At 41.7% G+C, this 17,284-nt stretch overlaps 3 protein-coding genes across 3 annotated transcripts; 1 reads left to right on the plus strand and 2 right to left on the minus strand.

Annotated features, from left to right (window-relative positions):
• Window positions 1-559: 559 nt before the first annotated feature.
• On the minus strand, window positions 560-8,610 carry LOC144899793 (uncharacterized). Its single transcript, XM_078793230.1, has 3 exons — window positions 7,942-8,610; window positions 4,517-4,831; window positions 560-3,380 (listed from the first exon to the last, which is right to left on the minus strand). Exons 1-3 carry the CDS (start codon window positions 8,059-8,061, stop codon window positions 3,222-3,224), a joined length of 594 nt encoding a protein of 197 aa, XP_078649356.1. The 5' UTR covers window positions 8,062-8,610; the 3' UTR covers window positions 560-3,221.
• A 432-nt stretch (window positions 8,611-9,042) lies between these two features.
• On the plus strand, window positions 9,043-10,134 carry LOC131134818 (uncharacterized). The gene is made up of 2 exons (XM_058080459.2): window positions 9,043-9,321; window positions 9,456-10,134. Exons 1-2 carry the CDS (start codon window positions 9,251-9,253, stop codon window positions 10,087-10,089), a joined length of 705 nt encoding a protein of 234 aa, XP_057936442.2. The 5' UTR covers window positions 9,043-9,250; the 3' UTR covers window positions 10,090-10,134.
• Window positions 10,122-16,763, minus strand: zfp91 (ZFP91 zinc finger protein, atypical E3 ubiquitin ligase). Its single transcript, XM_058080433.2, has 12 exons — window positions 15,879-16,763; window positions 15,635-15,672; window positions 15,408-15,509; window positions 15,222-15,261; window positions 14,930-15,037; window positions 14,741-14,839; window positions 14,481-14,666; window positions 14,361-14,411; window positions 13,115-13,193; window positions 11,898-12,012; window positions 11,732-11,831; window positions 10,122-11,649 (listed from the first exon to the last, which is right to left on the minus strand). Exons 1-12 carry the CDS (start codon window positions 16,283-16,285, stop codon window positions 10,770-10,772), a joined length of 2,205 nt encoding a protein of 734 aa, XP_057936416.2. The 5' UTR covers window positions 16,286-16,763; the 3' UTR covers window positions 10,122-10,769.
• Window positions 16,764-17,284: the final 521 nt, after the last annotated feature.

Here is a 17,284-nt window from a genome sequence, read left to right on the forward strand (position 1 = left end):
ACACACTTGCACACACATTCACATGCACGCACACACTTGTTCACACACACACAAACCATCCTCCTCCTTCTGTCTGTCTGTCTGCCTGTCTCTCTCTATCTCACACACGCACACACACACACACACACTTTCCTGCCCTCTCTCTATCTGACACACATACACCCACAACACACACTGACATGCGCACAAGCAGTGACACACACCCATTTTCTCTCTCAACCAGTAACACACACACACACAAACGCACACACACACACCCTCCCTTCTTCACAGGCATTCTGATTGCCACTCCTTTCCTAACAACCACACATACACACACAACAGTAAAGATGCAGTTACACACAAACATATCCCAACAAACACACAGGACTCTGTTGGTACCTTGTCACCTCAACTTCAGAATACGGTCTTTTTCTAAGCTAGTCCATCATACATGCCCCGCCCCTTTCTCTCAACCATACATCTTGCCTTTTCTCCCATTGGAGTCATGCGCATTTGCTGTATTACACCTTTTAAATCACCCCCCCACACACACACACACACCGTGGGACACAAGAGGCCACTCAAATCATAGCATTGGCATGTATTTATTTCCAAGCCAATCAACAATAAACCAAAAATACCAAAACTTTGTATTCACAGGATATTCTGTGATATACATTGGATTTGCTGTAGAAGGTAAATCAGTAGACTATGTATGTTAGTTAGCAGGCTACTTCCTGGTTCATGGTGGGTGGTGCCATTAGGATTCTGGAGATCTGAACATCTATTTTTTTTTAAAATACCGTTTATATCGTATTTTTATGCAGATTGTGACCAAAATCTTTCTTTACCTAACCCATCATGCGTCCTGCTATTCATGTAATTCAAACAATATGAGCCAGTGGAGACCCAAGACCTCTGCACAGCACTGTTTTATATGCAGTATATATACAAATCAAATGACCAAAACCCTGGAACCGTGGGGGTTTTCAAAGTGTGAGGTGGACCTCCCCTCGGAGACTCCAGGGGAGAAGATTGAAGCAAAACATTTTTCAAACTTTCAAAGGACAGGTGACACTTATGTTTGAAGGATTTATCGTTCATATAGTGATTGAGAATGACCAGAAATTATTGACAGGCTCACATTTGAAACACTTTGAAAACCCCAACTGTAAGTGTTTTTTAAAAAAAAACCAAATAACATGAATATGACGCAGGTATTGTCATGTTGGGCAGTACCTTTGAAACATACAAAGCATTATGGGTAACTGCTCCACGAGTTTACCATCAAGGATAGACATTTGTTCTGAACTCGTGTTTCAATGCCAGTGTTGTATGGCGCAGAATGACGCTGCCATAGATGGAGGCTTTAGTTTCTGTTTTGTTCATTAGCCAGCAAACTGGGTTACTGAAAGAACAGTGCCTCTGCTGGTTGCAGCCAAGCAGTGCACTGTGTTACACCAGCGTGGCTTGCAGCTTCACAGCAGGAAGTGAGCGGAATATACAGTTTCTGAGAGGCAGCAATACCAAAACCAAGCCATAAAGCAACTTTATAATTCAAAATAACTTTACAATCAATATAAATGTTATTATAATGCCCATCCATAATTCACATATTATCTCACTTTGGTGTATTTTATGTTTTATCACTGCATTAGCATCAAATTCCCCAACGTAGAGGATCCCTTTATGAATAATGACATCATTCCTGCCAACATTATGGATAAAAAAGGGTAAATCAAACAATTCTGACGAGTGGAAGTGTTGATGACTACGAACTAAACATCTCTGTACTTTTAAATATCTGTCTAAATATAACATTACATGAAATTACATTGATTAAACAGTATTCATTCATTTTCTACCACTTATCCTCACAAGGGTCGCGGGGGGTGCTGGAGCCTATCCCAGCTGTCTTCGGGCGAGAGGCGGGGTACACCCCGGACTGGTCGCCAGCCAATCACAGGGCACATATAGACAAACATTCATATCTATGGACAATTTGGAGTCGCTAATTAACCTAGCATGTTTTTGGAATGTGGGAGGAAACCTGGAGAAAACCCACGCATGCACGGGTAGAACATGCAAACTCCACACAGAGATCGCCGAGGGTGGAATTGAACTGGTCTCCTAGCTGTGAGGCCTGCGCGCTAACCACTCGGTCGCCGTGCAGCCCTAAAGCGTATTCATCTACCAATATTGCAATATTGCTGTAATTTGCAGTGCTATAGAATTGCATTACATAAGGTATTTTTTTTGGTCATCCAATAAATAAAATATTGTTAAAATAATGCTCTTGAATAATGATTGTGCAAGTGTACCAAATGGTGTGGCAATTCTTTCCAAAACCATAAGGACCGGTGACAAACTACATTCAGTCAACACACAGCAGTAATTGTGTACCAAGAAATCAAGAAAAGTCATATTTTTGTGAAGTCAGTAGAGCAGACAGCTACAATCAGAGGCAAATGGCACACATTAACTGCATGGCCATGTCGGTATTTGAACTCAACACATTCAAATACCACAACATGAATGAATTAAACATGAACTAACGTTAAAAACTTGTGTACATTCAGACCAACAGGCGACATACAAGACCTGTAAGTAAGTAAATAAAGACCTCTAGATAGAAAAGTACAAATGTTGCTTTAAATAAGCTGAATTATTAACAAAGAGTTGATTTTACCTCTTCTCTATATCAAAATTCAGTCCACATTTTACTAACAGTGACCACATGGATAACAATTCAAAGACAGTAATACCCTCATGTCAACACCAGAGGGCGCTGTTGCTCCCCATAAGCACTCCCCAGATGATCATGTCTTTGGAATGATTTATATAGCCAGTGTTCAACACTTTATGAGCAATACAGCGCAATCATAACCTGGAGTAAATCTTTTCAAAATGAGTCTCGTGCTGCTAAAAGAAATACAAGCGGGACTTCATAATTCAATTGATCTTTTGCATCCCGTCCCAAGACATGATTTAGAACCGTATTATTTAGTTAAGTCGTGTTTCCACCAAGCGGTACAGTATCATTGGATAACAGTTGGTGTACAAATGGAACAAAAGGGTACTGAAAAATGAAAATGTCTGGGTTGTGCATGTCTTAGAATACCTTTCAATTTAAAAAAATCAATAAAGTACATTGAAAGGAACCGAACTGTGCTGCTGGGTGGAAGCGAGGCTTAACAACTTGCGTACCCTGTAACCACTCTCCTCACCATTACTCCACTTCATCTCCTTGTGCTCCTGCTACTCCTAAAGCGTGTGTTCCTCGCTCGCTCCTTGGGCAGAGTATGCAAGACGGCGATGGCCGTCTTGGCCCAGTAGTCCACCTCTTTGAATACGCGCAGTACCCGCACCTTCAGCTCAAAAAGACTCACGTTGTCGAGCTAAGGGATGAGAAGACACCATCACTACCGCCATCATCTATTTAACTCTTCATTGCAGAGTATCTCCCAAAAAGTGAGCACACCCTCTTCATATTTCAGCAAGCATTTTATTCTCAATGAACCACAGCTCCTCAGTACTAGCGGTAGTCATGCAGCTCCACGCTGCCATGCTTGACACAATTATGTTGCTACTCGCTTGTGTTGCCGGCTATTTAGACAATAATGGATGTGCGTTGTGTCCTATTTAGGGGTGTCGCAAGATCTTGAAGTCCTTTACGCACATTATAAACCTTGCAATCCTTCTCGCACTTGGTCACAAGCGATCATTACTCGATATAACAGTCTGACTCACAGTGTCATTCGATAGAGAACACTAAAATCATCACACAGCAACTTAAATCTAAAATGTAGATAAGAAATATACAATACAAATATCAATACAAGTTTACAATAAAACAACAACAACTATTTAACTACTTCCCATCATGCATTTCTTCCCAGCAAGCATTGAATTGGCCATAGCTGCTGGGGGAGGCGGGGGGGGCTGCAATGATTCATTCAGCTGCGTCTGATTTCCAATGGGTTGACAAGCTCATCTTGAACGAGTCGTCGTTTCCTTGCTGACTCGCGAGCGTCACAGTATTTCAACGATTAATAGTAGTTCTGAAGTCGCAGGGGTCAACATGTTTTTTTTTTATCTGTTACATAAGCAGCAGAAATTATGGTACTTAAGATTTGTCAAATCAACACACGATTGCTGCATATGACTTCGATCTGTTATAGTAATAACATCTCTTGTGGAACTACTTCCTGGTACGTGCTCTAAGCTAAGAGTGTAGTTCTTTTAGCGTAAACATAAAGCTAATCTACTGTAATCTATTTTACATAACCAGACATCATCATATATGATTAGTAGTAGCAGCTCCAACTACTGTCATTATTTTATTATTATTATTTTGACTTTTAGAATTTGTGCAAAGAAGCACAACAGTTTGTTTATGTCCTACAGGTGTGACTCAGTTAAATTAGTCATTTTCATTTGTGCATTAATCTAACTGAAGGTTAGTTTCTATGGTTGCTGAAATGCGAGTGGTGGTCTCACTTTGTTGGGATCGTGTACGCACGTGTTGGCTTACCTCCAAGTTGTCACTCAAGCTAGGTGTCACCGCAGCCGGGCTGTCCGCAGCTTTGACGAGCTCTCCGACACAGGCGATGAGATGCGAGAGCCTCTCCTTCACCATCTTCCTCAAGCTCTCGTACTCGCCCATACCATTGCCCAGCTCCTCGTCCTCTTTGGCGATGGCTCTCTCCATCAGGCTTCGACACTGAAGCAGGGCCACATGGAGGCTCCACAGCTTGTCCCGGGTGTCCAGCTGGGAGGAAGGAGCGGGGACCGATACCAGACGGCTGTCCCCCGCTACGACATCAGCAGGTAGGGTCTCCTTTTTTCTCTTCAGTGGGGGAGAAACACAGCTGAGAATTACAGAAAATTCTAGTGACATGTTTATTATTATTGTGGTTGTTGCAAGTACATCAACACACATCAACACACTATGTAGTTCTGTTTTATACCTCATACTTTACCCAAAATAAGCCTTCACGATTATTCTAAATGTGTGTATCTTCTCAAAAGGTGGGGTGGAGGCCTTCATTTTAATGCAGACCTACCGACATGTACACATTTATTGTACTCAACATGAAATTTAACTCTTGAATACGCTTGTATGCTATCCATTTTGTTGCATGTACAGTACAGATAAATGAATAAATACGTTCAGTTTCTCTCGTATTTAAAATGGGTGGAGGTGAAAAAACTTCACCTGCCATACCTCAAAAGAAAATAGCCATAAATAATGTCTAAAAGTCATTAAATTAAACAGAGAATGTTTATGCTTGTCAAAGATCATCAATATAACAGGAGAGCTCCTGTTTTTAAGAACCTACGGCAAAAAACGCTAGTCAAACATCCTCTGTATGCAGTGTTCCCGCAGGACTACAATCTGTTGTGGCAACAGCGGCTTGTCTATGATGCATTTGAAAAAGTTAAAAACATGAAAGGCAAAACATATATATAAATAAACATTATCATACATTCTATATTGCTTATCTCACAAGGGTCACGGGCGTGCTGGAGCTTATCCTAGCTGTCTTTGGTTGGGCAAGAGGCGAGGTAAACCTTGGACTGGTCGCCAGCCAATCACAGGGCACATATAGACAAACAACCATTCACACTCACATTCATACCTATGGACAATTTAGAGTCATCAATTTGGAGTCACCAATTAATTTTTGGAATGTGGGAGGAGACCGGAATACCCGGAGAAAACCCACACACTCACAGGGAGAACATGCAAACTCTGCACAGAGATGCCCGAGCGGGGAATCGAACTTGGGTCTCCTAGCTGTGTGGCCGGCTCGCCCAGTTAAGATTGCATTGTTACTTAAATAACTACTATTATTTCCTATGGGTAAATTGTTTCCAAATGAAAGGATGCATTGAATACAGTTCGGATCCTATAGGAATGAAGTGGGCAAGGTTACATGCCAGGCCGCTCCCTTGCTCCAAGCGTGACTATTCCATGCGTGAGTTGGAGGAATGATGCAATACTGGCAGGAAACCAATATTTTTTTTACATTAATGGGAAGTCATCACACTCAAAAAAGAAAGGACGTGCTGGAAGGTAGATGAACCCTTCATGCCCAGGCACTGATGAGCTTGTAACAGGAAGTAGAAAAAAACACACATACCTACTAACTCTTATCGCTGCACAGCATGCATCCTTGCGCTCTACTTGAACCACAGCTCTTAAGAACTGGTTTAGGGCCAATCCAGACTAAATAGAATGGACCAAACAAAGCATGGAAACTGACTGGTTGCCGTAGAGGTTCACCAACAGCCGCATTCAGAGATGCACTTGAACTCAACATAAGCCACTCCAGGGTTTGATTGGGCATTTGCCTACAGTATTTCTGGCCTATGTGTCAATGCAGCATGACAAAAATAGGCAGCACCTGTGGATGAGTGGCTAGGAATGTGGCCTGTGATGAAAGGGATGTGATGTGATCAAAGGTTTGATTTCCTAAGAGCGGCATCAGTGGTTCTGTGAAGGGAAAAGTGATGATAATTCTAAGGGCCTATGACTGACAGGGACCCTTGACAATAATAACATATTAATCTCTTTTTTGGTGGGACCCAAAGCGGTATATTTCTTGGGGCCATAAATCCAACAGCAGAACCCCTACTGGTAGATACAGTACAATTATTAAACTCGAATAAGTCGGATTGACTTTATGGGAAATTTTGCTTATCAGTCACATGAACACATACATTCTTCCCTGTTCTGTATATTTGAGTGTAAAAAAAACAAGTTAATATGAGCTAGCTACCAACCAAATTAGCTACCAATACCAAATTTTGATGCTAAAGCCCTCACAAAAAAAAACACCAACAGTGTTCCATTTACATAACTGACTTGTATATTAACCAAGCTACAGCCATATTATTAATGTAGCAGCTAACGTGAATGATTATTTTTATCTAGCAGACTAACGCGACGTTAATCGCTAATCGCTAGTCTCAGTGTCATTCATAAACGGAAAAGTGGATACCTAGCTCTCCATTTCACTACAAACACTCAACAAGATGCTCGTTTCCATTAGCATTTTTTACCTAAAGACTGGAGTAGACGTCTTGTGCTGGAAGACACAGCCATCCCAAGGAGAGCGGACATCGCTGTTGTTGTTGTTGTTGACAAGACTAGCATAAGTATGTGTATCAATGTGCCGAGATAAGAAGTTTCTGTTGTGTTTTCATCAGTGTACGTGTTAATGCATGATCACAGTATGTATACCAAAGCATGCAATGTTGTTAAAGGTTTTTTTTTTAGAGGGCCTCTAGTCGAAATAGATGTGTCCCGATGACATCCATTGTTAGCTTGCTAATATTAATTTTTCTCGTGTTATAATGCACAGAAAAGAGAAATAAATACGTGTCCGTGTTTCACATTCACATTGTGAATGATGGGCAAAATTCCCAAAAAGTGCAGTTCCCCTTTAAATGGCTCCCACAGCTCAATGCTCCCTTCAAAACACCCACTGTAACTTTATTGGTACACAACTTTAGGAGACTAGCAAGCAAGATCGGTTGATAAACTATCAAGGAAAATGTCTTTGCTGGTACATCATTGACCAATGATTATAAAACATTGAGGATATCAGCATTAAATGTATGCCAGCATGTCTCCTAAAGGATTTTGAGAAGATGCAATGAGAAAATGAGAAAAGTTGAGAAAATGTCTGAAAATTGAGGTGGTGTACATAAAATTACACAGATTCCCAATGGCAATTCCATAAGTTTGTCAATTTATAAGACAAAATGATCAATTGTATTGTCAAGAGTCAAGACACACACAAACACCCACTCATGGAAATTCCATTACCATGTTGTCTTAGCACACACACACACACACATGTTAAGTAATAACTACAGTATATAACGGTGCTCGCTTGTCAGGTATGCACTCAGTGGAAACTAGTAAAACAAAGTCATGTTTCTACTCACATAAAGTTCCAGCAGGCTGGAACATTCTCGTTGCAGCAGTTCAGCTATAGCAGCCGCTCTGGACGCCATCGTCCTGCCCTGCTCCGACCCCGAAACGCCGCTAGTCCGCCGTTCTGCCATCGGACATCCAGTAATCTCGATCCTCTTATAAACATTCCCCGATTAAAGCCCCATTTCGTCCTGTTTCTAAGGGAAGGAACACGCTTCCAAGTTGTTCGTGTAATGTTGCAGCATTTACGGCCAACTCTCCGCCCAATTCCTCCAGGAACCTGATGCCAGCACGGAGGAATTCAGGACGACAAGCGGGGGCGGAGAGTGGCGGGACTGGGATGGCAAGACACTCACGACAAGCTTTTTATTTACAACTTTAAGCTGATTTATCGCTTGTGGGGTAGGCTGAGTGAGCTAAATAAACGCGTGGTGTTACCGTCCTTAACCCATAAAAACCCACAAGTGACACGTACTAGTTTAAATGTCCTAAAATCAGCTATTATTATCTATTATGGATTCCCCCCATGGTGGCGAATCAGGTTAGCATACGTTTGAAGGAGCTAGCTAATTTCCAAAGTCTTGTTTTTTTTTGTCTTTAAAAGTCATTTTAAACCAATTTCACAATTCTAACGCTTTATCAAATATTAAAAGTCATGTTTTATTACTGTATCATATTTATTGAATTAATTCAGAATTTAAACTATGACATATTAGCCGCCAAGTCACTGTTTCAATTATTTTGAATTCATATACTGTATTTCACCACCCAATGTTTGGTTTCTACCACAGCTGCATATAAATAGCAAATGGTAAAAAAATGTAATGTAAGTTTCTGAATACTTTTTACATATTTTTTATACATATTTTTTAAAATCCAAAATATAATTGTTGGTTCTCTTTGGATTTTCACATTTACATTGCAGTAAAAACACACAAAAACAGTAAAGGACATTATTATGTCCCTATTAAATTCAATATGAAATTATTGCTATTGACTTGCATTCCTAAACAAAAAACATGTTTCGTTTAAAAAAGGATTTTTTTTTTAATAAAATTGACATTTTGTTTGTATGTAGAAGCCAAAACTAGTGGTATAAGACTGCAATACTACTCCCTTACAGTAGATGTCACTGAAGGCACCGAGTGGAGCGTAAACACCAGAAGATAAAGGTAGCAGCTGCTAACGTGCTAGCATGTCCCGTTTACTAAGGAATTAGCGACGACTAAAACTTAACGGTTTGAAATGTTGCATTATGTGACGCAACAGTGTTTGCTTCCATATTAGTATACATATTTAACAGCTAACATACCGGTAGACATGGACGCTCTGGTCGGATACAGCGGCTCGTCGGAGTCCGACAGCGATGGGGAGTCATTTGATCGTGGAGGGTAGGTTCAGTCATTACAGTACTAATAATACTGTATATACAAAGAATTATGTTGGCATTTTAAACGTCATTAGTTGTGGGTCTCGTATCTCAGCTTCTAACGCTGCTTGTTGTCTTCTCTGCTCTCTCATCAAGCGCTAAGACGGATGTCAGTGATCGGGCAGCACCTGACATAAAGACCCGTAACTTTTTGCTGGAGTCTGCTTCAAGTGAATCTGATCAATCAGAACACGAGAGTCCACAGCAGCCGCCATCCAAACAAGATCCGGCTACAAAGCAGCCAGATCCTGCTTCCACGACCATCACTTATAAATTACCCCCACCAAGGCTACAAGACTGCACAGAAAGCAGCGTCTTCGCCAATCCCTTCAAGGCTCAGGCAGAACAGAAGCTCAGTGCCTTGCAGAAACATGTCCCCCTCACAATGCAGGCCAAGCCTTCACAGATAGGAGGAAAGAGGATATGCGCCTCTTACAGGAAAGATGGGAGATGCAGATTCGGGATCAAGTGCAAGTTTGCACATGATAGTGACCTTCAGACTGCGGTTATTCCAAATGACTATCCTCCCACTGTGCTGAGTGGTGGATCTCAGGTTGGGTCACAGGCAGGCAGCTCCCACAACCCTCGGAAAGAGGCCGAGCAGGAAGGGTCAGAAGGACGGCGAGTGAAGAAGAGGAGGGTGGGAGTGAGTGACACATTGATCCCTCCTAAACAAGCCATGAAGCAGTACAACATGCTGAAGGGCAAAGAAAAGCTCAATATGTACTGATGTTTCGTCACTATACCAATAAATACTAATGTGATAAGACATTTATTTACACCTCATAAATGAAAAGTTCTGCTCTAGCATTCTGAGTCACGTTGCAGTTCCTTCTGAAACACCAAACTGCAAGAAAAAAAATGTATACAGGTTATGAACTATTACTAACAGCCATCATCAATTTCTCTATAAATATTGATATATTATTCAGTTGAGTATAACAGTCAAATCTCATGTTATATAAATAGGAATATTCTGGTTTTAATCTTGACATTTTTCTGACATTGAGAAGATAAAAGTAAATGTTAGTGGCAGCCCTATTGTCAAAACACCGGACATTACTATGGACTTAAACACTTGGCTTAAGACCCAAGTAGATGCTAGATTCCTACTGTGTAATTCAATACATAACGTTTGTATACGAGGACACACACTGGGCATTATATGATGTGCTGTCATAGTGCATCAGAGAAATAGCTTTACAACAATCAACAAACATAAAAAGCTAGTAACATATATTATGTACAAAGGCAACAGGTTTTACGCACACACACATTTCCCTGATTCTCTAAAACGCTAACAATTACGACTATGAGCCAACAGTATGTTGTGATCCTACATTAACAAAATGTCGCAACACAATGAGAACAATATGGTAGTTGACGCGTTGTGGCTGTTCGGTTAGGAATTCACATCAGGGTCAGCTGCACAATGTCTTCAGACAGGCCGTGCCCTCGTTCGGTTTGCTCCCATGCAGTGCCACCCGGTGGAGATGAGGGAACCAGCCCGGAGTTGTCCGGAATGAAGCTTTCCTTGTTGTCGGAGGATGCCTCCTGGGAGTGGGAGGTGGCTGTCTGCATGGTGGGATGCTGCTGAGAGGTGGATAGGATTGGGATCTGCTGGATGGGGGTCTGGGACTGGCTGACCTGCTGGAAGGTCATCTGTAGGATTTGGGCTTGGCTCTGCTGCTGGGAAGAGTAGGACTGAAGAGGCTGTGCTTGGTGCTGGGTCACCACTGAGGATGATTGGAGGGCAAGTTGTTGGGGCTGCTGAACGAACTGGACGGGCATCTGGAGCTGAAGGTGAGACTGCTGTTGGTTGTCAGCAGGCGATGGGGGGTCGATGGGGGAGAGGGCAATTGTCACTGGCACCTGCATGGTGTGGAGGGTCTGGTCTTGTCCCACCAGAACCACCTGGTGATTGACTTGCTGGGGCACATGACCCATCTGGGATACCTGAGCCACTTGCTGTCCAACATGTTGATCTTGGAGCAACACCTGCCCCTCCTGACACACCTCCATGTTGGCCACCTCCACTTGCACTGTTTTTTCCGGCAGCTCCAGCAACGATGCTGGGGTTGTGATAAGTGCGCCAGCATTAGCTGCGAGCGCTTCGGCTATGAGCACCTCAGGGTGACTTTTAGCTTTATGAGCCACCACGCAGTCTTTCTTCTCAAATTTCTTGCCACAAATGGAGCAGGAGAACTGATACGTTGCGTCAGCATCGTGCTTCTTCATGTGCCAGTTGAGGGAGGCCTTCTGGCGACAGGTGAACCCACAGATCTCACACCTTTAACACAAGAAACAGTTGAAGTCTACACATTTGAATAACCGGGGAAGTTTTTTGAAGGTAAGTTTATGAAGGTACTAACTGGAGGGGTTTCTCTCCTGTGTGAATCATGCGGTGTACAGCCAAATTGTGCGAGCTCTTGAAGGCACGAGCACAGAACTCACAGATGTAGTCTCTCTGGTCTGAAAATCACAGTAGTAAAACAAAAGCAACCCCATAATGTGTTTTTTTTATGTCCAAATGAGTACCTGTATGGTGTTTGGCATGACGGAGTAGCTGCTTCTGGAGGCGGAAGAGCCTTCCACAATTAGGATGAGGGCACACATACTTCTTTTTGAGCAAGTGCTGGTATTTGATGTGATGCTGGTGTGCACAAAAATATTAATATATGGCAAAGAATTAGAAACTGATGGAAGGTAAGTAAGGGAAGTAAATAGGATTTGCACATGCTATCTACAACATCTTATCATCAAGAACAAAGGACAATAATATCGAAGCGAACCTTGGAGCAGTCAGTGTACAGCTTATATAGCAGAATAAATTTGAATGATTCAATGCCCAGCCATTATTGTGTTAACAACAAATGCTCAATATTGGCTTCCTTAGCAATATTGTTCAACAATTTGTTAGCGATATAGCAACAGCACATCTTCCCTCAAACTAATGTTGTGTAATGAACATATTAAACTTCCTCTTCTGGATGCTTTTCACAAATAAACACAATTTGTGCGATATAAGTTACAGAAAAAGTGCCATAACACTGTGTGAGTTATTGTTCCTGAGGTGTGATATTCGATGGACGAAACCCACTTCCCCTTTGCGAAGATACTTGAATACTAAAGTTGCTTTTGAATCAAATTAAAACTGACTGAGACAACTTACACCCACCTTGCAAAAAAATGGTTCATTCCGCCTGTTAGGACTCACAAGCAACCTTTATCATCTTATCATTTCTATTGAACCCCGTTTCTATTTATTTTTAAAGTAAAATGTGACTGGCAAGTCTTATATGGTTGTAAATTATTGTGCAGTCACCTTTATAATTTTTTTTTGAAGTAACCATTCAGAAAGAAATTTTAATGTGTTATTGTTTACTTTGGGGGTTTACTTTGTTTACTTTGATTTGCATTACTGTGAGCACAAATGTCAACGAACACAATTTACAAACCGGCACAAAACAACTTAAAAACAGTCCACAGTGTGCAATGTGCACGTTTGCGGTCTTGTGGGGTGTCCTTTTGGAGGCTTATGTATGGGGGGGCCCAGAATGTGGTGCTAGTTCCCAGCACTGCGGAGCTGCGGTTCATGAAGTGAAACTCTAATCTGTTCAATCAATATATTTTACAAACTCCAATTTCCATCAGTCGTACTACACGTGAAAAAAAGGTAACAGTACATGATAAACAAAGTCAACAGTAATGAAAACAATATCTAAAGGGAGACACATCCAGTATATTGCCCTCACCTGTAGGTAGCGAGGGTGAGCTAGAACAGTGCCGCATCCTTCGATTTCACAGCGAACGTACTGCACTGGGGGCTTCTTCCTGTGTGGACAAAAGAGTTTTAACTGATGTTTATGAAGAGTGGAAACTACGTATTCATACATTTATATTCATGAAACATAAAGACATCACTCTATCATGACTTTTTCAAAAATATATTACAGTAATTTGCATGGGTGAGATTAAAACATGACAAGATTTCTCATTCAGAAACAAAATGTCTCATGGACGTGTGAGGCCTGAGACGATGAATTGATCAAAATGAACTTTTGCTCGACTCAATATATTGCCAGATGCACGAGTGTCTCGTTTCACGCCTCCAAACTGGCAGGAAGAGGGTTCAGGGTTCACTCTGCATTGCTTTCAGCACCTTGGCACGTTTGTTCCATAGAACAACGGCATGAATGGAGTGGCCCCTGTTGTCACTCATACAGTCTCGGTGGGTGGAGACAGAACCAGTAGCATACAGGGTGCACAAGAGTATAAGACAAGAAATTAAATGAGTAGATTGCAAAATTCTCACCCAATCTTGTGTGTCTTGTGAGTGTTTCATGACAACTCTGAAACACCAATGCCACTTCCTTTCTGCTCACCACACATGAGCACATGTCTTATTTGTGTGTCAAATTGCTTTTTTTACTCTTATTATGTCTATTATTGCAGGTAGTATGAGTGTAAATGAGACTATAGGGGTGTTAGTTAATGTATTGAGAGCTCTAATGTTAAAAATAGTATTTACAATGTCGGAAAAACATTTTTTGTCTTGTATTGAGCACACAAACCTTTTGTTGATAAGAGACAGGTATGTTTAACTATTGTTTTTACAATTTTGGGCTTACATTTAACTCCTATTTTTTGGATCGTTTTCACTCAGCGTTCTGTTTGGTGACATCATATCCACTGTTTTGGTCCTTGGGTGCATTCAGCGTTTACACTTGCCTCACTTGGAACTCAAGTTCGGTGGAAGGTGTGACCGCACCCTTTGTAAGAATATTTGGGGTATCCCCCATTACCGTTTACAAGTTAATTTACAAAGCTAACTGTAATTGCTTTACAGTACAAACAGGTTTATGACCATGGAGGGGTAATCAGGAAGATAAAACTTCTTACGCGTCCACCAAAACTACTATCCACACAGAAAAAAAACAACCCAAGAACGTTCCCGTGTAGGCAGGGCCATCGTCTGTGGTTCACGCAAAACAAGCTTACCTTCTTTTTGGTAGTCGTGGAGATTTATCATCTTTTTTCCGGCGTCCTTTCCTAATAGAACAACACATTGATTACACATATAACTGCATCATAACCTCTACGTAGTTGAAGGAAACTTACTTCCTTGGACCGTCAGGGTCCTCCTCTGCTTCTTCTTCCAGCTTCACGTCCTCCTCCACACTCTCCAAATTGTCTGAACCTTCTGTCTTTATCTCCTCCATCTCCTTCTCTTTCTTTGGGAGTTTCTCCTTTTCTTTCTTGTCCTTCTGCCGAGGAGGAACCCTGCGCTTTGGCTTGGAGGCATCCCTGAAAACAACAACATGAGACATTTAAATACAGTAGATATGAGCATATAAGTGTTGCATATTTTCAACACATACACAAATCTCTCATCCTTGGGGTTGTAGCTCTGATCATTTAAATCGTCTCGAAAAGGAACGTCTTCATCACTGCTCGAAGCCTCGTCCTCATCTGCTCCACTAGAAATGACAAAACAAAAGACAATTATTGTTTTAATCATATACATTCCGCAAATGGCGATTCATTTCATTCATTTATTCATCGTTTACCTCTGAGGCTGTGATTGATAGTTGAAGTCATTTATATCACCCTGTAATTGAGGATCCTCCTTATCCAGAACCAGAATAACACCACCATCACTCTTCTCCTTCTTTTCACTGAGACGGGGAAAAACTAAGTTACTAAAGAGAGCACCAAACTCCACCATTGTTTCACTTTGACAACATGCAGGACTAATTATAAGATAACTTATATGACATAGTATACTGCCTCAGGTTCATTTTTGTGATTAACTAGATTAACTAAAGATGTCTCCACATCAACAAACTAAATAATACTCACATGTCATGCTTTTCTTTTTTGTTCAACTCTTCTGCAGCAGCTTAACAAAAACAGAGAAAAAACAGCAGTAAATACAAGTTAATCTGTGCGGTAGAAAGTGGATGGAATAACGGTTTTAGCCGTTAACTGGTACAACGTGTCATATTAGGGGCATAACTCAGCTCCTGTGTCAGCTTGAGGACTCACCAGCTGGATTCTCTGTTCCAGGCTCAGTCTTGCAGGCTGACTTTGCTCTGCCAGACGGAGGCTTGGTTCGACTCTGAGCTGGAGAACGTCTTGTGGGAAGAGCTGGAGTGATGGATCCGAGAGATTACTCCTTGTTAAATATGTCATGTCACTATTTGACTTATAAATCAATGATGAAACCTTGTTTGGAATGCAAAGATCATTATAGTCACAGATAGCATCCTTACCTCCAGCATTAGATGGTTTCTTAGGTTCCTCTGCAGAGCTACACAGAGTAGAGAAGACGTATTAGTACAAAATAATTGGGGTGTTTATAATCAAGCCTCCCAACGTGCCAGGTAAGTTCCGCCCAACCCTCCCCATGCAGAGGAGAGACACAGTGTAGAAGGCGTGTTTTTGACGGAAACAAGTGATTAAACGCGAGGTAGCAATTACTTAAACGCTGTTATCATTGGTGATGCTAAAACTTACTCAACGTATTGGATGCTGTCCCCTGCGACGCCATCACCAGCCTCCAACAGCCCCGAAGATTCGCAGTTTCTCCTCCGCCGAGAGTTGGAAACTTTCCTCCGCTTGCTAGCTCCAGTGTCAGCGCTCTGCTCGTCTTCGTCCTCTTCGCTTTTGCTGTCCTTAAGCCATGCCGGTACGGCCCTGGTTGAACGGTCCCTTAAAACTCTCCCGGTGACCAGTGCAGTGGCCCCGTTAACATCAGTTGGTGACGCGGAGACGCCGGATCTCGTGCGACTGCCTCCCCGCTCCCTTAGCTTCCTGCTCGGGGTGACCGGTCCAATGGGGGCCGAGGTCTGCTCTGCGGCCTTGAGGTCCAAAAGCTCTTCGCCTTTATTTAAATCCTCATTTTGGTCGCCAGTCGGTTCCATCGCAGACAAGACACTTTATTCCGTCTTTAATTCCACAGAAAGTCAAGACGGCTTACTTGAAAAACGAGGAATAACGTACATCTAGTATAAAGACATTTTGATGGCAGGAGGCCTTTATCCAACAGTGGGACATTTTCTGTTAATTCGCCAGGATCGTCGCAAACTACACACATAGATTTATTGATTATACAATTAAAACTTTTCTTAATTGTCTATTCAGCAGTAAACGATATAATCTTAAAGAAGCAGCCACCGTTTTTAGCGTTCTTAAAGCTATAGTAAACCTACTTACTGGAGCGGCCCCGGGGCGCAGCCATTTTGCGAGCTTTGTTGCGTCTCCTTTAAGCCAAACATAAACTGAGGGTAACGTTCAGGCGAGCTAACACGTTTTAACAGATTCACAAATCATCCGCGTTCTAATTTGCCGTGTTAGCAGTAGCTCACTGTCGGTTTGTATTGCTTTGTAAATCTGTGAAAACCTCTTCGTGGTGGTAGTTGGGAATTGTGGGATATGTAGTTCAAGTGACACCATCTCCGCATGTCAATACCTTTACATGTATAATCGTTTTTGTGTCCCTTGTCTACAGTAGTGGAAATAGGAATTTCTATGGTGTTTTTTGTAATTAATATACATGCATTACAATACAGTTAGTTATATTCTGTTGAATAGACATTTAAAATGAGAAACACGTTTCCCTCCACTATTGTATGTGGATAATGTGGACTGATAATGACAATCTGCACAAAACAACTTACAATAATTAAAAAAAATAAGAATCTGAAGGTGGTTCTAAGTAGAGCCTTCAAAATACAGAAATAAGAAATGGGAACACAGTCGTAAGAAGCCCAAATCTTGGCAAAAATGTGGATTCAATGTCATTGACTGTCAGGTATTCACAGATTGTGCAGGGGCGTCAAACAGCAGCTGCGACAATATTACATCCGTGTGGTAATGACTTGGACAATGCTCACCTGAAAAAGGAATAATGTATAATGTCA

This window comes from Doryrhamphus excisus, linkage group LG9, assembly GCF_037039965.1.
Source record: "Doryrhamphus excisus strain RoL-2023G ecotype Guam linkage group LG9, RoL_Dexc_Guam_v1.1, whole genome shotgun sequence".
Lineage (NCBI taxonomy): Eukaryota > Metazoa > Chordata > Actinopteri > Syngnathiformes > Syngnathidae > Doryrhamphus > Doryrhamphus excisus.